General features: G+C 40.5%; 1 protein-coding gene across 2 annotated transcripts in view; it reads right to left on the minus strand.

Moving 5' to 3' along the window:
- Window positions 1-7,430: 7,430 nt before the first annotated feature.
- sbspon (somatomedin B and thrombospondin type 1 domain containing) overlaps window positions 7,431-18,402 on the minus strand; it is a 32,977-nt gene continuing 22,005 nt past the window's right edge. The window contains exons 4-5 of one of the 2 annotated variants that reach the window (XM_043689186.2): window positions 10,983-11,159; window positions 7,431-9,349 (exon numbers count right to left, since the gene is read on the minus strand). In XM_043689186.2, coding sequence (XP_043545121.1) covers window positions 9,232-9,349; window positions 10,983-11,159 — 295 coding nt within the window. In that variant the 3' untranslated portion in view covers window positions 7,431-9,231. Of the gene's footprint in view, window positions 9,350-10,469; window positions 10,593-10,982; window positions 11,160-18,402 lie in introns of those variants that run through there. The other variant, XM_043689187.2, reaches the window with a different exon arrangement.

Genomic DNA, 18,402 nt, shown 5'->3' on the forward strand with positions numbered 1-18,402 from the left:
ACCTCTATAAAGTCATCTTAGGCCTCTGATACTCCAGGGAAAATATCCCCAGCCTATTCAGCCTCTCCCTTTAGCTCAAAGCCTCCAATCCCGGCAACATCTTTACTGAACCCTTTCAAGTTTAACAACATCTTTCCTGTAGCAGGGAGACCAGAATTGAACACAGTTTTCCAAAATCTCTTGACCAACCAGAATATTTGATCAGTTGGCACACTCCTGGTTCCCTGCCAGTTAATAAAATGTTTGCCGTAATTCTATATTACTGACTGTATATGTTAGTCATTCATTGCATCTTTGATGAACAGAATTGTTTTATCAAGAAACATGGTTGAGAGACATGTTTTAAATTTAAAATCTTATGTAGATAAGATCAACTTGTTAGGAGGATAACCAATTTTTATTTTATATTAGGATCCATGAAGTAGAGGGACTAGAGTGAAAGGACACTCCTTCAGCCTTGGTTGTTACGTGTGCATATTGTTTTTCTTTTTTAATTTTTAGTTTTGAAAATGTTATGATACCATTAGTATATTATGAAAACAGGGTTGACCAAAGTGTAACTAATACTTGATGTACATAATTTTTATAATGATTCAAAAAAATTAATTCCAAGCAATATTTAGTTTAACCATGGTATTGTATAATCGGCAAACTTCACACTTAGATCAGAAAAACTGTAAGTAAAAGAGAATGTGTAAAGTTCAAGAAATATTCTGTTCCTTGAAGATCTAAGCACTTAAGCAAGAATAATGAGCCAGTCCTTCAGTGTCCAAGAGTATCATTTGTGCGTTTGGCTTGTTGTATCCTTCCCTTTTAATTACCTTATTCCAAAGATTCAGTGAATTTCTGGTTCCTTTGTTGGCTATACCTGTACTGAAAAGCTTGCAACACTTGCATTTACAATTTCCAAATTCTGCATTGCTTTCTAAATATTCATTTTCAGCATAATGCTATTTTATAAATTAAGAGAATGCATGAGATTTCAATGAATGACTGCGTGCCTTAATCAGTCCTGATAGCAGATTTAAACCGGCATGAAGACAAAAGATGTGATTCCAGATGTGAGGTAAGAGCGAGTGCTCTTGACATTGAATTGAATTAAATTTATTGTCACATGTACTGAGGCACAGTGAAAAGCTTTGTCTTGCAAGCAATTGTCTTGCAATACAGGCAGATCACATAGTTAAATAGCAGAAATAAGTAAATAATAGGTAAACAGCAGCAAAAACAAAAACACAGGTACAGGCAAATGTTAAGAGTTTGTGAGTCCATTCAGTATTCTAACAGTATTCTCACTCTGTGAGAGTTAGCGAGAGGCAATTCAATTAGACTGAATTACATGATTCTATCAGCAAGTCCAGCTTCAAGTGGCCCAAGTTAAGATGGAGTGTGAGACTTGTATTCTCTCAGGTTGCATGTCATGATACAGTCATGATATCATGAGCATGTTCTTAAAGATGCACTGACTGTGGGACAAAATGCAACTGCAACAACACATTCAAAGACTTTGAACTGGAAAGGGAGTTTGAAGTGGGACTATCGTTTGCAAGGATGGCAAAGTCAGGGTTGCTTTTTGAAGATAAGGATAATGATAACTGATTGAAAGAAAGATTGGACAACACCCTAAAGCAGTAGAGCTCATTACAATTTAGGCTAACATAGGGAAGAGAAGGGAAAGTTCAATGATCATCAGTTTAGTGAGAATAGAATTGAGGGGTCAATTCTATTCTCACTAAAAAGGCCTCATGGACAAGATGGGTTCTAACAGGGCAGGAGGATAGAAATTAGAGGCAAATGCAAATTCAGGGCTTGGACAGGGCTTGGACAAGCATGTTTTGCCAGCTGGAAGGGTTGTCTCAATGTTAGTGACAAATCCATGAGTTCCTGGCACACATTGGAGATAAGGATGGAAGAGAAAGGGGTTTAAGATGACAGTTTGTGGTAGAGAAAATAAATCAAGGGTTATCTTGTCATTCCCAGACATCTCTTGGAATAATGAACCATTTTTAGCAGATGAGCAGGAACTGATATCATTTCAGATAGTCCAGTTGGGTCTAGCTGCAATATCTCGTCAAATCAGTGTTCCCTGAAAATAAAAGAGTGGAAATGATGGCCTTGGCAAGTGAAGTGGGTGAAAGATTTTAGTAATTTTATTGGAGACCAGGGCATCAAAGGGTGTAGCTGAGTAATTTAGTAGTGTGATGTTACTATGGCTTTAAGAGGCGCATTTTGTCTTTTTTTTATGATGAGATGTTGAGGCAGAGGTACTGAGTGGTCTGATCCAAGCCAATTAAGTTAACAGCTTGTGAGGCTTTGGAGTTATTTTTAAAAATATTGGAACAAAGAAGCATCATGAATGTGCGGAGTCAGGCTCCTACAGAACCAGGTTTGTAGGTCAGCTTTCAGTAGTTGTTGAGGTTTTGAAGTTGGTTTTGGAAGCAGCTACGTCTCTCTCGACCACAGCATAAGCTGGAGTTCTCTCTCTCTCTGCTGTCAGAATCACGTATGAAACAAGCTGTTTCATTGAATTTTCCTTTGCCAAAGGTGTGTTTATGGGATGTTGCTATGTTGGAACAGTTACTGTTTAGCACTTAAATTAGCTATTCTTTTTATTTTGTATTTTAACGTAAGAATAAAATGTGTTTTGTTTAAAGCTGAGTAGTGTAACCAATTGAATTACATCTGGAAAGTAGCACCTTACACTTGCCTTTACACAAGAAAAAGTTAGGCTATCTCCTTGATATATTTGAAGGTGGTTTGCTCTGGTTCATTACAGTAGCTGCAGAAATGAGGTGAACTGAAACCCAAACATTTGGGTTCCAAGATGGCAGCAATCTAACAGGTCTGCCTTGCTGAGTTCTGGTGAAGTGGTGCTTTTACCCTCCCCATCTAAGCTATTTTGAAGAAAATCTATAGCTTAATATCAGTAGAATTGTTACATACCTTTTTTTTAGTAAGGGAAGATGACTATAGGCAAAGGACAGAATAAATCGCAACATGCAGGACATTCTCCAGCAGCATCAGATAGTCCCATGGCTGCAGCTGCGACCTCCCCTGAGATCCCAATGGACTCACCTACCCAACAAGGCCTGGCTGTGGAGTTCGCAAAGTCCTGGGAGAAGACTAAGGCATCGATTGAAGAGGGTCACACCAGGCTGCAACTGATCTTGGCCACGCTGCAGAAGCATGAGCAGGAGCTTCAGAGTCGGAAAGCGAATGGAGGGGGTCAAGGGTGGACCACGACATCAGAAATCGCAGTCAAGACCTCGGCAGGACATATCCAGGCCCAGGAGAAGCAGGTACGGGCCTTAGTAGAACAGGTCGACAACCTCGAGAATCAAGGTTGAAGAATAAAACTCCGGGTTGTTAGTCTGCCGGAGCGAAAGGAAGGCGAGCAACCAGCCAGTTTCTTTGAAGAATGGCTGCCACGATTTCTGGGCTGGTAGGCTGAGGTGGTCCGGGTGGTGGCGCACAGGCCCAGTTTGGACCAGTGCCCCACCCAGTACTAGTGTGATTCCAGTCCTATGAGGACAAACAAAAGGTAATAGAAGCCTCCAAATCACTGGGAAAGGATCCACAGACCCTGATTTATAAAGCATCAAAGATTACATTTTTTCAGGACTTTTCTGCGGCCATGATTGACAAGAGGAAGTCCTTTGATGAGGTGAAGAAGAGACTGAAGGATCTGGATATTCAATATTCCATCAGGTACTCGGCAGTGCTCCATTTCAACCATGAAGAGTCCGTGCATGTATTTGACTCCTCAGAAAAAGCAAAGAACTTTCTGGACACTTTGTAGTAGACCGGATGGTCCACAGAACATGGACAATAATGGTTCTTCTTTCTTTTACCTTTTTTTTTCTCTAGCTTGTGTACTTCTCCTTTTTCTTGATTATTTTATTACAAAAAAGTGTTGTTGGGTTTTTTTTCTTCCCAGTGATAATTAAGGTCAATGTTGGGGATGGGTGAAGTGCCCACTTTTAATTTCTTTATTCATAATACTTAATTTTTTTTAATCCTTCGCCTGAGTTTGGGGCACAGCTCAAGCTAAGAGTTATGGAGGTGTATGCGGGTACTATAAGTGCCTCCTGTGGGCAAAGGGGGGAGAATCTCCCATCAAATGTTTTTTGTATGTTGTAATTGGTTTAATTTGTTGGTTTTTAGTCAAGGTCGTTTTTGAAAGTTTTGTTAATGTATTTTAGTGTGTGTAATTTTTAGACTCCACGCATCTCCATTTATTTACATTGGTGTGTTGTGAGTGGGGCTTTTCCTCTCTGGGTGAGGGGTTCAAGGGTTGTTATAGAGGTATATGGCTAAGCATCCCCTTAAATGGTGCACCTGGAATATTAAGGGGAGTTACTCCCCGGTTAAGAGAAGAAAAGTACTTTCAAGTCTCAGGAAGGAGTGGGTTGATATTGCTCTGTTGTAAGAAATCCATCTTGATGATAAAGAGCACCTAAAGCTACTGCAGGGGGGGGTTTGATCAGGTGTTTTTTTCATCGTTTAACACTAAAAGTAGAGGAGTTGTCCATTTAAGTTATTAGATCAAATTTAAAGATGAATATGGGTGGTTTGTAATCCTTAAAGCTTTAATACATGGTGAAGAGTATGGCATCCTAAATGTTTACTGTCCACCAGCACACCACCTCAAGTTCCTGACTGATGCTCATTCTAAGTTGATTGCCCTTGGAATGCGACACACTATCATAGGGGGAGATTTTAATTGCCTCATGGACCCCATGGTGCAATGAATGCCCAAAGGCCCCCCAAATATCTCTCTACAATCCAAACAACTGACTTATGTGTGGAATTGGGGTTGGTGGACGTTTGGAGGTGTCTTCACCCTACGTAGGGACTTCATTTTTTTCTCCAATCCACATAAGTGTCACATCAGGATTGACCTTTTGTTGGCTCCCTTGGTCTTTCTGGATTCGGTGACATCATGTAAAATTGGAAACATAGCCATTTCTGATCATGTGGCAGTGTATTTGAAGGTTGAGGTTAAGAGCAATGGAACAGGTTCGTGCCATTGGCAAATGGATTCTTTTATTCTCAAGTACAGTAAGTTTGTTGAGTACTTCTCGAGTGAGTTTAAAGCATTCTTGGCTATCAATTTGGGTGTGTCTAGTAACTGATCTGTACTCTGGGAGACTGCTAAGGCCTATGGTAGGGGGATAGTTATCTCTTAGTCAGCTGGCAGGAAGCGACAGAAGGGAGAGCAGCGATGTCTGCTCGAGCATTGGTTGAAAGCAGCCAACTTTGACAGCATACTTTGATAGGCTGTCAGTGACTAAATTGCAGTGGGTCACAGCTCTCTGGGTTGCTTTGAACTCCATGCTCACTCAGAGAGCGAAGAGAGAACTTTGCGAAACAAAGACTGTTTGAGCATGGTGATAGGCCATATCTGGCCAGGAAAAAGAATGCCCTCCAATCCATTACATCAATCAGAGAAGGCACTGGGATTCTTATTTATGGATAAGATGAAGATAGTTATTGAATACTGTCAGAATCCAATCATTATTAATATGGCCAAAGCATGGTGAGCAATGCAACAGACCAAGGGCAGTTTATCTAAAACCTGCTTTCTTATCCCTATGGTTGGTAAGCCGGGATTCTGGCCATGGATGATGGACCTTGGATTCAAACTGTGGGCAACCAGGGGAGTCTCTTGTTTGGGAGACCTGTTTGAGGGGGAGATCATGATGTCCTTCGACCAAATGAGCCGCAAGTATGGATTGTCCAGAAAAGATCTTTGTCATTACTTTCAGGTTAGGGACTTTATCCAAAAAAAGACTACTCTTTTGACCAACCCCTATAGGTCTGATACACAGAAGCTGTGAGCACTCTCTTAGTTAGTACTCTCTATCACCCCCCTACTGGGTGTGGTGACTCGAATGATATGAGTGACTGTGTGAGGTCTGGGAACAAGAGTTGGGAGTGGAGAACCTCAGACATGGGAGGACATTTGGGAGAACACAAGAAACATCTCGATCTGTAAAAGAACACATGCCATGCAGTTGAAGGTTTTTCATAGGGCTCATTTGGCCCCAGATCGTCTTGCAAAATTCAAAAAGGGAGCATCCCCAATGTGCCCCCAGTGCAAAATAAACACAGGTAACCTCACTCATTGTTTGTGGTCATGCCACAAGCTTCATAGGTACTGAAGCGTTGTGGCAGGAGTAATAGAGAGAGTTCTGGGGACTGAAGTTAAGGTAGATCTGGTCTCTCTTCTCTTGGGCTTGCCGAATTTATCTTCCTCAGATGTACATGGGAAAAAGCTATTTAACATTCTCACTTACTGTGCGAGGAAGAACATTTTGATGAGCTGGGTGTCTGAGAACCCCTGGGCCCATTGGGATGGTGTAAGTTAATTATGGAACACATCCCTTTGGATTTTCTCACAAATATGGTGCACCATAAAACAGAACCTTTTTATAAGACATGGCAGCCCTTTTTGAATTATCCAGAAGCATATTTGTCTGTCATTTTAATTAGGGCATTTGTTTAGCCATGATGATTAGGTTTAGTGAGCTTTGAGTTCTGTGAGGAAGAATTCCTAAATAAATAGTTCGTTGTATTTGTTGTTAAAATTTAGAATTGTTATATTTTTGTAATTTTATAATTTTGTGAAGAAGAAATTTCTCAATAAAAATATTTTTAAAAAAGAAACTTAGAAGATAGATTTTTGTGATTTAGCAAGCTGAGTTGTAAGGGACTTTTCAGGGCTGGATGTAGAAAAACATTTGGGTGTGGATGGGGGGTTTATGTGAAACATGATACAACAAAGTGACAAGAGGCTTTATCTATAACTGATATGATGGAATTGTATACATCTCTTTCTCCACCTTAATGTGCTTTCTCAAAGTCAATAGCCTGAGCAGTCATTGCTCACCTAACTAATCTATTTTTGCCTCATTCATCTGGACTAGACATGGCCTGAAAGAACAAGTTTACTAAATGCATTCTTATTGATTTACATTAATTTTAAACTGCTAAAAATGCAGTCTTTCTGTAATCAATTACGTAATCAATTATGTAATCAATCAATTAATCAATTATAATCAATATAATGAAGAAGTATGGATGTGTTGTAATAATTTCCATACTCTGAAAAATACTATATTTTTGATTAAATATATAAAGGTTGCTTTCGATATATGTTACTTGATTCTCTGGCTTGTTTTAAAGTGATTTAGAAGAACATATTCTTCGTATTAAAATGTATTACCTGACACTCACCAGTAGCTGTATTTAGGTTGACATGCATATGCCAGACTGCTAACAGATATTTGATGTGGCCTTAGAGCCTATTATCAATGGAGGAAAGAACTGCCTGAAATGGAAAGGTATACATTTTTTCCAGTTCTGAACTAAGTCTGAAATTAGGAGGAAGAGCGTGTTTCAGAATATAATGGCTCCATTGAAATGTAGAAAGAAGCAAGCTGATTTTTATTTCCACCAAATAAGGATAATAGTACTAATATCTAGACACATTCTTTGTAAACACTCACGAAACTCCAGACATAAAGTTTACATTGTTATAGATACTGTGTGCCAGAACTTAGAGAGTAGTTAAACAGCTGTTTAAATTCACTGCATTAATTCAAATATATAATAAAAAGGTTTGCTTAAAATCAGCGATATATTTGAAATGTCAGTTGACCAGTAACAGTCCAAGGTGAGTGGTTTCTTATACACAATATACTTGACTGCAATAATCATAAATTTACATAAGCTACAACAGTTATTTCTTAATCATCTGCCTAATCAAATACCTTTAGTAAATAAAATATTTTTAAATGTTAGTATTATCAGGTGCTGCAATTTTTTAAAACTCTATTTGAAAACCATAACTAATTAATTTTCATGTTTAATCTTTTCTGATCAGACTAAGTTCTCAATCCTAGAATTATTCCAGTAAATCTTTATTGTCAAACCTTATGCAGAGCCATTATATTCTCATTATAATAAGATGGCCAGAATTGTTGCAAGTATTCAATATGTGGTCTAACTCATGTGCTGTACAAATTCAATGTCATTTTATAGAATCAGAGAATTGTTACGGTGTATTTACACCAGCTCTCATTGTCAATTCTCGACCCCTAATCTGCTTTATTTATGGTTTATTTACTTGCATCGTGACTTTAAGTAATGCATATTCTAATTAAGTTTTGTGCAATATTAAATTGAACAGTGCTTTTGATTTCAGGATTCACATTATATTGTTGAGAGAAACCTTTGTATTTCTGCTTCAATGGTGATTGCCAGTATCTAACTGCACTATCTTACTATAAACTGTTTTGAATTCATGTAAAGCCCATATTATACAGTTGTTGTGACTGTTCAGCAGAATCCAAAACTAACTAGGATTCATCTAGGATCATGACCTTCCTCCATTTCTAAAATGTTATTTTGAATTCTCCCCAGGTATCAGTCAGACAAAACTGCATTTGTCTTAAGCAAAATAACTAAACATTCTTTCAATTATCTATTATACTGAAATTTGCTTACAACAATATAATTAATATGAACGAATACAGTGAAATCTCCAAATTAGTATTGGGCAGCAAGTTCTGACTTTACTGGCAGATAGAATAGATATTTTTCTGCCAATATTACTGCATTCTTTATCCCTAAGTGAGGCAAAGCATTGTCCAGACGAAATGCAAAGCTCATTCCAATTGAAAAGCTGTGTCTACTGAACCCACCATTACATTTGATTTCACACTTTAATGTTAGATTACTGACATTAATATTGCTCAATCACTATTTAATGTTTGGCCACTTGATCTGTTTAGGAGCTGGATTAGTTCTAACTAATCTATTTTTGCCTCATTCATCTGGACTAGAGGTGGCCTGAAAGAACAAGTTTACTAAATGCATTCTTATTGATTTACATTAATTTTAAACTGCTAAAAATAGCATATCATCAATTTTGAATTATATTTCTAAACCAAAATGTCTGTGATATGCCTGGAGGTATGTTTTATCTTTAAACAAAAAAATTAAAATGCAACAATGCATTAAAAAATTCACTACCTGTCTGCATTTTATTCAACATTTGAATGGGGCTATTCAAAGATTTTCATTCACATTCTGAAAGATCAGTGCTGCTTTGTAATCCTTCCATGGTGTGATCTTGAATCAAAGTGAGTGGTATTATTGTCAAATTGTTAAAAATTTAAGCTTAATCTATTAGCGTGTAACATTTCTAAAATAAGAAATGACTTCTCAAGTAAATATAAAACTGTGAACAATGGGGCATGAGCACTCTGCCACTTCACGCACTTTTCTCCATGTTCCTCTACATTGAGAATTGCCCACCGCTTGCCATTGGAAGACATGAGTCCTGCCAGAAATGGAAACATAAAAAAGAAAGTAAGAAACTCAATGTAAGTATGAGCTTTATTAGTCAGTATAGAAATATGTGTAGATGCAACATGCATAAGGTTACAGAATGAACTAGCTTTGATGAGAAGAAAGTACATCTGACAACCAAACCAAAGAAGATGTAAACTAATATACCTGAAAGAACTTAGGGAAAAATTGAAACAAAAAGAAAGTCATGGAAATATGAAACAGGTCAGTCAGTATTTGTGAAGAGCTCTCCAAATATGTTGATGTGTTCATTGAACCTGTGAAATACATAATTGATGTTTACACAATTTAAGTATTTATATAATTTAATTATAAAGAACAGTACAGCATGGGAATTGGACTTTCGGCCCATGATGCTGTACCAAACATGACGCCAAATGAAACTAATACCTTCTCCCTGTCCAAATCCCTCCATTCCTTGCATATTCATGTGCTTCTCTAAAAGTCCCTTAAATGCTCTTAGTGTAGCTCCCTCCACCACCACCCCTGGCATTGCGTTCCAGACTCCTAGCACTCTCTGTGCAAAAAACTTGCCCCTCATGTCTCCTTTGAACATTCCCCCTTTCACTTTAAATACATGCCCCTAGTATTAGACATTTCAACTCTGGGAAAAAGGTTCTGACCATCAACCCTATCTATGCATTTCACAGTTTTATAGACTTCTATCATAGTTTTATAGACTCCTTTCAGCCTCTGCCGTTCTAGAGAAAGCAGCCCAAATTCTTCGAGCTTCTCTTTATAACACATACCCTCTAATCCAGGTAGTATCCTGGTAAACCTCTTCTGTCCCCCTCTCCAGAGCCTCCAAATGCTTCCTGTATTGTGGTGACCAGAATTGAATGCAATACATGAAGTGTGGCCTAACCAAAGGCTTATAAAACTACAACATGACATCCTGATTCTTGTACTCAATTCCCCAACCAACAAAGGCAAGCTTGCCATACACCTTCTTTACTACCATATCTACTTGTGTGGCCACTTTTAAGGAGCCACAGACTTGAACCCCAAGATCCTTCTTTACATCAATGTTATTCAGAGTCCTATTATTAACTGTATACTTTTCCTTAACATTTGATTTCCCAAAGAGCAGCACCTCACACTTACCCAGATTAAGATTATGTATCAGTGCTGCTATATAGTCTGTAGGTCTGAAACACAATTAGCTCATGATCTGTCCTCTTCTGATTAGGCCACTGTCCAAATATTGAATATTCCTATGTGATGTAAATAAGCAAACAAAAAATCTACAAAATGCTGTTAATTGTATATTCCTGGGCACAAGTATAACTATTTCTACATTCCTACTGTTGTGCTAGGACAACTATAATTTAACGGCTTATATTTGTGCTTTTTAAAAAAGATTTTTCACTTGTAATAATTTAGAACTATACATTTTGAATTACAATTTTCACAGGTATACACTATACATAGGACAATAATGTATAATATGTTAGCCCATCTAATAAAGCTACTAATGGACTGGTGCAGTTTAATAATACATGTGTCAGAAATGGACAAACTCAAGAAATTACGTAGCAAATTAATTCATTAGCTGAATTATAAATTTTGTTCATACATGCACTTTTGATGAAATTTATAATTACCCATTATCATTTGCCCCATCACCATGACAACGGTGATTGTGTGAATTCATAGCTGGGGGCTGACATGTTACACAGACAGTGTAACCCTCTCGGAGATACTGCATCCATCTTGCAAATGAACGATTCTCTACAGTGCAGTGGAAGGACAGTGATTCAATTGTGAACTCAGTGCAATACCTAATTAATAAGATTTAAAAAAAGGTTGAATTAGGAACATAACATTTCAAACTTGTTCAGCCATTCATAAGAACATTAGAACTGGTCCTTCAAGCCTGTTCTGCCATTCAATAGGATCATGACTCATCTTTTTGTGGACTCTGATCCACTTACTTGCGCTCTCACCATATCCTTTAATTTCTTTATTGGTCAAAAAAAATCTACCTTAGCTTTAAAAATGTTTACTGAAGTAACGTCAACTACTTCACTGGGCAAGGAATTCCAAAGATTAACGTTCAATGAGATATTGGTTAATTTCTATGTTAAAGCTATCCAATGGGCCTAGCTCCAGCTTTTGTACCCTTGGCTAGAAAAAAAATCAGCAATCCCACACTTAACGATCATTCACTGAGCTAGCATCTGCTGTTTTTCTCGAAGGAGATTTTCACATTTTCACCACCTTTTCCGTGATGACGTATTTCTTCATTTTTTTCTCCTCTTACTGCTGCTGGTACTCTTCTGTTACTCCAAGTTCAAGTATATACACACACAAGCACAGTTGTATCACATGTTTTCTCTCCATCTTGCTAACAGAAGTTCAAAAAATGCCCACTGTATATTCCACAAGGTTTTTTTGTGACATCTGTAATGTTGTGTCATTGCGTGTTAAAAGTCAGAAGTCATATAACACCAGTTTACAGTCCAACAGGTTTATTTGAAATCACAAGCTTTCAGAGCGTAGCCTCTTTGTCAGGTGAAGTGAGAAGGAACCACACAGACGCAGAGTTTATAGGCAGAGAGATCAAGGGCAGAGAGATCAAAAGATCATACAACTGGTGTGAGTGGAGTGTTGGATAATAAGTCTCTGCAGTTGACCAAGAGTGTCAGACAGTGAGAGTAAAGTGTCAACAGCTGAATAATCAGTGAAGGGTTGACCTTTAATCCAACTAAATGAGGCAGAGAGATAACTAAAAAAAAGTTTTAAATAAGGTGGTGTTGGGGACAAACCAAATGACTGGAATAACATGATAGGCATAAGAGTCAGATGCTGGGGGTCTAACCAAAATAACAAGTAATCCAAAACTGTACAAACTAATTAAGGTAGAGTATAATAACAATTTATCAAGGTAATGATGTCAAAACAGGACAGCGAGGAAAATTATACAGATACAGACCAGTGTGGTGGGGTCACATGTAGCGCGACAAGAACCCAAGGTCACAGTTGAGGCCGTCTTTGTGGGAATGGAACTTGGCTATCTGTTTCTGCTCGGCCATTCTGTGTTGTTGTGTATTTCGAAGGCCACCTTGGAGGATGCTTACTCGACGATCAGAGGCTGAATGTCCTTGACCACTGAAGTGTTGCCTGACAGGAATTTTCCCTCCATTCGGGGAACACTTCAGCAGTCAAGGACCTTCAGCCTCTAATCTTCGACAACAGCAAACAGATAACATGTACTCAGCAAAGGCCCTTGTCACCCAGGACTGACTGTGGATCTCTCTCTTTATTGCCGTGGACAGAAAGATGAGTGACCAGCCTCTCATTAATATCTGTGCAGCTTCCTGAATGACTTCCTGGACTGTTTGCATAGGATCCATAGAGTTGGCCATGGTCCACTCCTTAGTCTGTAAAGGCATGGATCGAATCCACTGACCACTTCAAACAGCCACTGACCATGTACAAGTCTGGACTGATATCAAAGCCTGCTCTTGATATACTGTGATGAAATCACATGACTGAAGGCTGTCTACCTGATTTGTCTGAGGACTATATCCCTCCAATAGATGCATATGCAGTGAGTTTGGTGCATAGATGGTGCTGGTGTGAGACTGATATCAACAATGCTGCACAGTGATCTGTCCACTCTCTTGACTAATCACCACTGAAAATCATGAAGAACTAAAACAGAAATTGTTGGAAAAGCTCAGCAGGTCTGGCAGCATCTGTGGATTTTTCGATCTTTACTTCGTATTTAACTCACTGCCACTTCTCTTCTGGGCATGCCCACCTTGAAGAAGTTCTGCTCCTCTCTCTCCTCTCTCCTCTCTTCTGTTCCAATCTTCTCTCTTGTCTACCAACATTCATTTCACTGTTGCTCCTGGCATTTGACCAGGTATTTATCAAAACTCGTTTCCATAGCCACATCACATTCCTCATTGGCACACCCCATTTGGATTCCTACTCGAGTTTCGTCCCTCTTGCTTTGAATCCACCCAGGATCATATGTTTCACAGACAGCTGCTCTCACAGCATCCTGAGGTCCACACTCAATGCCTTGCGTCATCAAATGCATATTCTCAACCTCTCTCTCCTACAGCTACCCATCACACTGGCTTAGGGCTGCACCACTCCCCAGTTCCACTTCATCCTCTGGCTCATTGAAAGTGCTAACAAGAAACTTTTCCTTTTCCTTTCAGGTGTCAAGGCACACAAGGTACAACAATTTAAGAGATAGCCATGACCTTCCTGGAACCTTTGTTCCCTTCTCTCCCCTTTGATTCCATCCCCTCCCCCAACCCCACCTCCTGTCATCTATTCACCCTTCCTCCTAAGCATCTGCTCTCCAGTGCTGGATGTTCTGTACTCAGCAGAGGTCTCAGCTTTATCCATCTGCGTCACCATCTTAATGAATTTCAGGCACAACATGACATTGAACCCTTCTTCCATGCCCATTTCTTTGGGCAAGAGTCCTCTCCCTGTCCCACAGACACCTTTTCCCAGCTCCAACACTCTCCCTTCACCTGCATCCTTCCGGTAAGTGACTGCACTCCATGCTCTCAGATCCAACCCCTCCATAGATGGTGCCAGACCTGCTGAGCTTTATGAGCCATTTCTGTTTTTATTTCTGATTTACAGTACTTTTTTTTGGCTTTAAACCATGAAGAATTGCCTGGTTTCATGTCTGCACTAAAAGACAGGACAGAAGTATTGTGAACCTTTAAGCTCTGACTGAGGGGCCAAAGCACAAAGAGGTAAGACCAGGAAAGGCAGGGATTCTGCGAGCAGTCAAGTAGATGCAAAGTAAGTGAGTACTGAAAGAGCACATGAGGATCCCTAACATTCACCTTGGTCAATTTCATCAGGTGTGGTCTGTAGCTCTGTGCAAAATGCAGCATTGAAGTGCAGAAACTTAGTGTAAGTGTGTCCAAGATGTCCCATGAGGATGCAGTGAGATTGGTAAGTGTCAGAGGTACAGGTTTGTGTCCACGGGTTGTGCGCAGTCACTGCCTGTAGTGTCTGACTTTGATTTGATTTATTATACTCACATGTATCTAGGTACATTAAAAAGCTTTCTTTTGTGAGCAGTACAGGCAGATCATAGCGAACAAGGGCATACAGGTCATAGGGTGCTTAGACAGAGTGAGACATACAGGGTGACAACTGCACAGGAGGTGCACAAAATAAGATCAACATTAGCAAGATCAACATTATCCAAAGTTAGAGAATCCATTCATCAGTATAATACCAGCCAGGAAGAAGCTCTTATTGAACCTGTTGGTGTGTGTGTGTTCAAGCTTCTGTGTCTTCTGCCTACTGAAAGAGATTGAAAGAGATTATTACCGGGCTGCTACGGAAAGGCTGGATGGAAGTTGACTTTCGTGATGGTCTGAGTTGTGCATACAACCTTCTGCAGTTCCTTCTGGTCCTGGGCAGTGCAGTTACCGTAATAGGCCGTGATGGACCCGGACAGTATGCTTTTTATGGTGCATCTGTAAAAGTTGGCGAGAGTCCTTATGGATATGCCAAATTTCCTACGTTGCCTTAGAAAGAAGAGGCATTGTTGTGCCTTCTTGACTGTCATATTAACGTGGGAGAATCAAGGGCAGATTGTTGGTTATCGTCACTCCTAGGAACTTGATGCTTTCAGCTTTGTTGATGTAGATAGGGGCATGTCCTTCTCCTTTTTTCCTGAAGTCAATGCTCAATTCTTTTGTTTTAGCAACGTTGAGAGAGAGGTTGTTATCTTTACATCATGACACCAAGCCCTCTATCTCCTTCCTGTGTTCTGACTCAATGTTGTTTGATATCTGTCCTACCAGGGTGGTGCTGTTAGCAGACTTGTAGAAGGTGTTCATACTGAATTTGGCTACACAGTTATAGGTGTACAGGGAGTACAGTAGGGGGCTGAGAACACATCCTTGCGGGGCTCCAGTGTTGAGGATTATCGTGGAGGAGGTGTTATTGTCAATCTTCACTGGCCTGAGGTTTTGGGGACTGCTGTCCAATGTGGAGGTCCTGAAAAACAGGTGGAGGGGTGGTAGGATGCCCAAAATTTGACTCCTCAGACCCCACAAGGGAAAGAACCCTGCCAACTGACTTTACCAAGCCCCTAGACTTATATCCAAGGCTACCTTTGACACACATTTAGAATCTGTTCTACTGTATAGTTCAAAAACCATCCATAAAAGTGCTTCCACACTTAATGGTATACTTTCTGGTTATGTGTATTCTAAAATGACAATCCTGGTCTGATAGATGAAAGTGAGTATTGCAAATGCTGGAGATTAGAGTCGAGAGTGTGGTGCTGGAAAAGCACAACAGGTCAGGCAGCATCTGAGGAGCAGGAAAATCGATATTTTGGGGAAAAAAGCCCTTCATCAGGAATGAGACTGTGAGTCAAGGGGTTGGTGAAATAAATGGGAGGGGGATGGGGCTGGGGGGAAGATCTGATGGCTATCATAGGACTCTAGTTTGTTTTTCTAAATGGCATTACATCGGAAAGAAGCATTCATTTCAGCATTTGGTAATAAACCATTTTAAAAATAATGGCAGTGACTGCGTTAGCGGGGTATTAAGTCTAACAATAATATTTGGAAACTGCTAATGCTCCTGAAGTAACTCCACAGAGACCGGTATCCCCTCACCAAATCTCCCTTTAGTCACACATCGAGAGTCCTTGACACTGATCCAGCTCCCGCAGAGACAGCTCTCGAAATGAACAGGATATCTGACACACCTGTTCTTATCTGTCAGCCAGGGCTCCCTAATTGGAATAGATTGACAATCCCAATCAGGGAATTCATGTTCTATGAGGTCCACCTGGCTGACTTTGTTACAATCACTACAGCTCAGCTATGTGATTTTATCAAGTTGAAATTGGCCCCTATATTGCTGATGCATTTTTCTCTTTGAACAAGGAGGGCTGTGATTGTTTTCCTGACAGCAGTGAATCATAGAGTCCCTACAGTGCGGAGGCAGGCCACTCAGCTAATCAGGTCCACACTGACCCTCTGAAGATCATACCACCCAGTCCCACCAATTCCTGTAACCCTGCATTTCCCATGGTTAACCCACCTAGCCTGCACATCTCTGATACTATGGGACATCTTAACATGGAGAAAGTGAGGACTGCAGATGCTGGAGATCAGAGCTGAAAATGTGTTGCTGGAAAAGCGCAGCAGGTCTGGCAGCATCCAAGGAGCAGGAGAATCAATGTTTCGGGCATAAGCCCTTCTTCAGGAATGTGGAAGGTGTGCCAAGCAGGCTAAGATAAAAGGTAGGGAAGAGGGACTTGGGGGAGGGGCGTTGGGAATGCGATAGATGGAAGGAGGTTAAGGTGAGGGTGATAGGCCGGAAAAGGGGTGGGGGCGGAGAGGTCGGGAAGAAGATTGCAGGTCAAGAAGGCAGTGTTGGGACTGAGATAAGGCGGGGGGAGGGGAAATGAGGAAGCTGGAGAAATCTGCATTCATCCCTTGTGGTTGGAGGGTTCCTAGGCGGAAGATGAGGCACTCTTCCTCCAGGCGTCGTGTTGCCATGGTCTGCCAATGGAGGAGGCCAAGGACCTGCATGTCCTTGGCGGAGTGGGAGTGGGAGGGGGAGTTAAAGTGTTCAGCCACAGGGCGGTTGGGTTGGTTGGTGCAGGTGTCCCAAAGATGTTCTCTGAAACGTTCCGCAAGTAGGCGGCCTGTCTCCCCAATATAGAGGAGGCCACATCGGGTGCAGCGGATGCAATAAATGATGTGCTTGGAGGTGCAGGTGAATTTGTGACGGACATGGAAGGATCCCTTGGGGCCTTGGAGGGAAGTGAGGAGGGAGGTGTGGGCGCACATTTTGCATTTCTTGCGGTTGCAGGAGAAGGTGCCGGGAGTGGAGGTTGGGTTGGCGGAGGGTGTGGACCTGACGAGGGAGTCGCGGATGGAGTGGTCTTTCCGGAACGCTGATAGGGGAGGGGAGGGAAATATATCCTTGGTGGTGGGGTCTATTTGGAGCTGGTGGAAATGACGAAGGATGATACGATGTATCTGGAGGTTGGTGGGGTGGTAGGTAAGGATCAGTGGGGTTCTGACCTGGTGGCGATTGGAGAGGCGGGGTTCAAGGGCAGAGGAGCGGGAAGTGGAGGAGATGCGGTGGAGAGCATCGTCAACCATGTCTGAAGGGAAATTGCGGTCTTTGAAGAAGAAGGTTGTTCGGTATTGGAATTGGTCCTCCTGGGAGTAGATGCGGTGGAGGCGAAGGAATCGGGAATATGGGATGGCGTTTTTACAGGGGGCAGGTTGGGAGGAGGTGTAATCTATGTAGCTGTGGGAGTCGGTCGGTTTATAGTAAATGTCCGTGTTGAGTCAGTCGCCCGAGATAGAAATGGAGAGGTCTATCTCCTGCTCCTTGGATGCAGCCTGACCTGCTGTGCTTTTCTAGCAACACATTTTTCAGACATTTTAACATGGCCAATCCTGTGACATGTTCTCCATAAACAAGCTGAATGTGACACATACTCACTCTTATGGAAGTATTGGTGAACAATCAAAAAACTACTTTGTCCTTTTACAGATAACCCAGCTGCTTCTTTGAAATATACCAAGAATTCTGTCTCCTTATGAAAATTATTTTACTTAAATTGAGGTCTTTTTTTTCAGAAGTTGGATATAGAATCATCCCATAAAAGATATGAAAAGACTTACATTTAAATATTATTTTCATATCCACAAGATGTTTCAAAGTGCTTTGCAGCCAACTAGGTCCTATTGAACTGTAGTCACTTTATGAAAAGAAAATATTTGCTTTGCAAGTTCATGCCAGACTTTAATAAAAAAAGAAAATTGAAATTACAATGAAACTTGGAACAAAAAAAAACCCACAAGTCAGCCTGCTATGCTGAAGAGCCCTCACATCACTTAGTGTCAGATTACAATTCTTTCACAAAAACAGATTACAAAGCCAATGTAAAAATTGCACTAAAATCTTTGCTTAACTATGTTGTTTCTTACTTTATTATTATTATCTGTTCTACCTTTAGACCAATCAGATGGTAAAAATAATAGGATAAGC

This window comes from Chiloscyllium plagiosum, unplaced genomic scaffold (genome assembly GCF_037043375.1).
Source record: "Chiloscyllium plagiosum isolate Xiang-an unplaced genomic scaffold, Cpla_swu_hap1 HiC_scaffold_4, whole genome shotgun sequence".
NCBI lineage: Eukaryota > Metazoa > Chordata > Chondrichthyes > Orectolobiformes > Hemiscylliidae > Chiloscyllium > Chiloscyllium plagiosum.